The 3,758-nt window shown below is 40.3% G+C and overlaps 1 protein-coding gene across 1 annotated transcript; it reads right to left on the reverse strand.

Annotated features, from left to right (window-relative positions):
- Nucleotides 1-544: 544 nt before the first annotated feature.
- LOC149538160 (protein ENHANCED DISEASE RESISTANCE 2-like) lies at nucleotides 545-3,046 on the reverse strand. Its single transcript, XM_089799545.1, has 2 exons — nucleotides 2,172-3,046; nucleotides 545-1,365 (listed from the first exon to the last, which is right to left on the reverse strand). Exons 1-2 carry the CDS (start codon nucleotides 2,642-2,644, stop codon nucleotides 885-887), a joined length of 954 nt encoding a protein of 317 aa, XP_089655671.1. The 5' UTR covers nucleotides 2,645-3,046; the 3' UTR covers nucleotides 545-884.
- Nucleotides 3,047-3,758: the final 712 nt, after the last annotated feature.

The following is a 3,758-nucleotide window of genomic DNA, read 5'->3' on the forward strand; positions in this document are numbered from 1 at the left end:
TTATTTCTTTCGTGAGATTCAATCGAAATGAAATACAGCTGTTAATATTTCTTCAAAAAGCGAGGGAAACCTTGACATATATATTATAAAGTGATGTAAAACAAACACAATCAAATGCTTAAGGCACAAGTACTACACAGGTCGAAACATAATTTCATTGGTATCTCCTATCTACCACATGAATAAAGAACAAAGATCTGTGTACTATCTTTCACCACTTATCATAAACAGTGACAGATATTAAGCAACCAAAAAAAAGTGAAAAATGTTTAGGATTCGACCTAATTAATAATATTCATAATATTCATGGCAACAGAAAAGAGTAAATTGTAATGAAACTTGTGTTATTAACTCCCCAAAGGTCAAGGTGAACCTTGAATTGTATGATGCATTGATCCCAGCATCAAGAAGTGCTAGACTATCGTATGAACATAGAACTCCTATTTATCCATTACGCTAAGACCAAACATCCAATGCAATTATTACAAAGACTAAAATCTTGAAAACGTGAAAACAAAATTCAAGAACTAAATTCACTCACAGATGCTGCAATGCAATTTCAACATATTTGAGATTAATCCCCTTAAAGAAGCACAATTGCAGAATTCTGTATTAGGCCTAGATCTACACTTCAAGATATACAGTTAAAGTTATCCAGATCCTTTCGCACAGATCAGTTGCCCAGGGCCCAGCTCAACGATTTGAATGGGAAAAACAGCTAAACACTTAAAGAGTTAAGTCTTCGCAGGAAGCCTGCAATGCCTGAACTCTGTTGAGCGAAATCCAATTCCTGCCAGTTTGAGCAGGGATTAACTGGAAAAGTAACAGTACATCATGCAACCCTAATGCTCAATGTAGGGTGTAGAGTTTTAAAAACTTCAACACTATTTAGCCTCGGCTTCAACTTCCTCAGCCTCAACCTTCCCAGTTTTGCAGAGGGATTTCTGATGCCCACTTTTTAACATTGACAAACCCCTCCCCAATTTGCTCCTCTGAAACCTTGAGCCAGCTTCACCAGAAGCTCTTTCCCTCTCATCAGCAACCAAACTGTCAACCCTTGCGGCAGATCCCATTTCCATCTGAGCAATCCTCACCGCCCCTAAAATTTTCTCGGGCAGCTCCTCCTCCGCTTGGGACTCCACCAAGAACCCCATGTCCACCGTCACACAACTAGTATACCCTAACGCCAGATGACAAATCGCGCTGGCTAGTGCACTGGAACCAATATCCACATCAATCTCCAGATAATTATGTCCCCTCATGTATCGACATGTCAGCGCCTTCCCAAGTAGGCATGCCGCATAATTCCCCACTGTGGCCTTCACAATCCAGGGGCCCTTCACAATGCGATTCACGATCTTGAACCTGTAATACATTAAAGATCATTTCAGTGGCTTATAATTTTCTCCAACTGGCAAATTTAATTTTAGCCTCCAGTATTCACTCATTAGAAAAAATCAATTCCGTAGAGAATATTCATCAATTACCAATTCTCAAGTCCCTGGCTTCAGTTCGCCAATCGGAAAATTTTAGATGACTGAACGATACTTCACTTTGACAATTTTTTTTTTGCCAGTGTCTAAAATTCACAAATTGGGGCAAAAAAATCCCGAAGGAAGATGACAGCACGAAAACACGAAAACAATCAAAACAAAAAATCGCCTCAATTTTTATGAATCAGAATTATTTTCAAGAAAATTCTGGAGTCCATGGTTTCAGTTCACCAATCGGCAAATTAAATATTAGAGATCGATATTCGCCAATTAAGATTTTTTTACCGGTGGCTAAAATTCACCTATCGGGGAATTTCCGATTCCCAACGGCACTACAAAATCAATTAAAACAAAGTTTGGCCTGAAATTTTATCCATAACATGAATGAGGGCAACATATTTTTACACAAAACAAAGAGATTACTAAAGCAACACCTTTGTACGCACTGCAGGGAGAATTTCAGGCCAACCGCAAAAGCAGGCCTTTGACAATGGGTGGGATTGCTAAAACCTCGGGCCTAGAACAATGGCCCAAAAATTCTTCCAGAACATTATTACCACAGGCCTTCCGCTCCAAAACACATACGGCAAATCTTAATTCCAAAATTCAATTGAAATAAAAAATCTCCGACCTTTCTAAACTTTAAAAAATTCATAACTCCTTAAAATCAACCCTAACCTGGAATTCCTGAAATTATCGTCTTCGCGTATAAACCGATCAAAGAGCGAACCAGGAGGGATCGGATCCTCAGTCACATAATAAAAAATGGCACTGTACGGCTCCCTTCCTGGAACCTGTAAATTAACAGCGAATATGAAGGCATTGGAAGCTTTCCCATCATGATTGGCCCTCTTCAACGCAGACATTACTCTGTTATCAGGCCTTCCCAAGACATGATCGAGCTTAGAGCTCGACTTCACCCAATCGACCCCGAGGGGCTTCAGAAGCCAATCTCCTGCAGGAACTTTCTGTTTCTTGACGAAGTAATTCGGGCCCCTAACATGAAACGAGTTTCCCGGTGGCGATGCCCAGCCATTGACGCCATTCTCAAGCTCCACTCTGGGAAGGGAGCCTCCTTGAAGGACTTCCTCCTTCCAGTCGGGAGCTTCGGTTTCAGGGCCGGTCGCGGGTTCGAATCCCGGGCCAGACATCAGAAAAAACCAATGATGCACTGGCCGAATTCAGGAACCTTTTATAGAAAAGCTAGGCAGAGCTCTTCTTGGAATCCGACCCCAAAACGCGTGCTTTCTGATAGCTTTATGAAGGACACCGGCTGATATAAATGGATTGAAATGGCAGAAATTGTGTTTTATTGCTTGGCTTTGATGTGGTTATTTATGGCGATTTCTTGGTATGCTCCGCTACCGGGTTTGCATATCTGCTATGCGATCTCTACAAATGTGGACATGCGCTTTCGATTGAATCCATGTTTAGTTTGGCATGCTTTTGTTTTTGGTTTTCCCGGTATCGGGGAATGTGGTCAATATTTTTTGAGGGTTTGGGTGGTTTTGGGGCAAGGAACGCTGAATTTATTATAGACCACATTTGATCTTAGTGTGGTGTGGACAAAGTTCTTATAGTAATGCTCGCATGTGGTTGTTGTGTTGGCTCTAGATGCCTCTTCTTTTGTCTATTTCTATCTTGGTGCTGGCACGTGCACCTCCTTAATAGGCTCTCCCACTTCCAATGCCGTACATATCCTAAGTTTTAACTCTTCTCCAAAGAGGATCCAAATATGGAAGGAAGAGCTCTAGAAAGAACAAGTAAGGTTTAGTGTAGGGCTTTGGAATGTTGTGGTGAGGATGATTTTGTGTGGATTGGAGATTTTTTAAACAATTTGGATTAGAGTTTTTTGTTGAATTTCTTTAGCTAAAAGATAATGACTAGGGGTTATCAATCATCAAATAATGTGTAAGACATAATAACGGGTTGGCTTTTTTTATAATATTGGAGCTTTAAATATAGCAAGACTTGATTTCTTGTGGTCTCGTCAAGTTACTTTGGATAGGACTTCTTTCTTGTCTTAGTTTTGGAGGTGGGGTGAAAAATCTAATTGAGTTAGTGAGGATAGGACTTAGTTTTGAAGGTGATACATACTCTCAACTCTCCTCCCTTCAAGGCCCAAATATGAAAAGAAGAGCTCTAGAAAGATCAAGTAATATTTAGGTTAGGTACTTGGAATTTTGTGTTGAGGATGGCTATTTTGGATGAGAGATTTTTATCTATGTAGGTGTTTGAACAATTTGGAGGACTAGTTTTATGTTG

Source organism: Cupressus sempervirens, chromosome 9 (assembly GCF_028749045.1).
Source record: "Cupressus sempervirens isolate cs-2001-9-10 chromosome 9, ASM2874904v1, whole genome shotgun sequence".
NCBI lineage: Eukaryota > Viridiplantae > Streptophyta > Pinopsida > Cupressales > Cupressaceae > Cupressus > Cupressus sempervirens.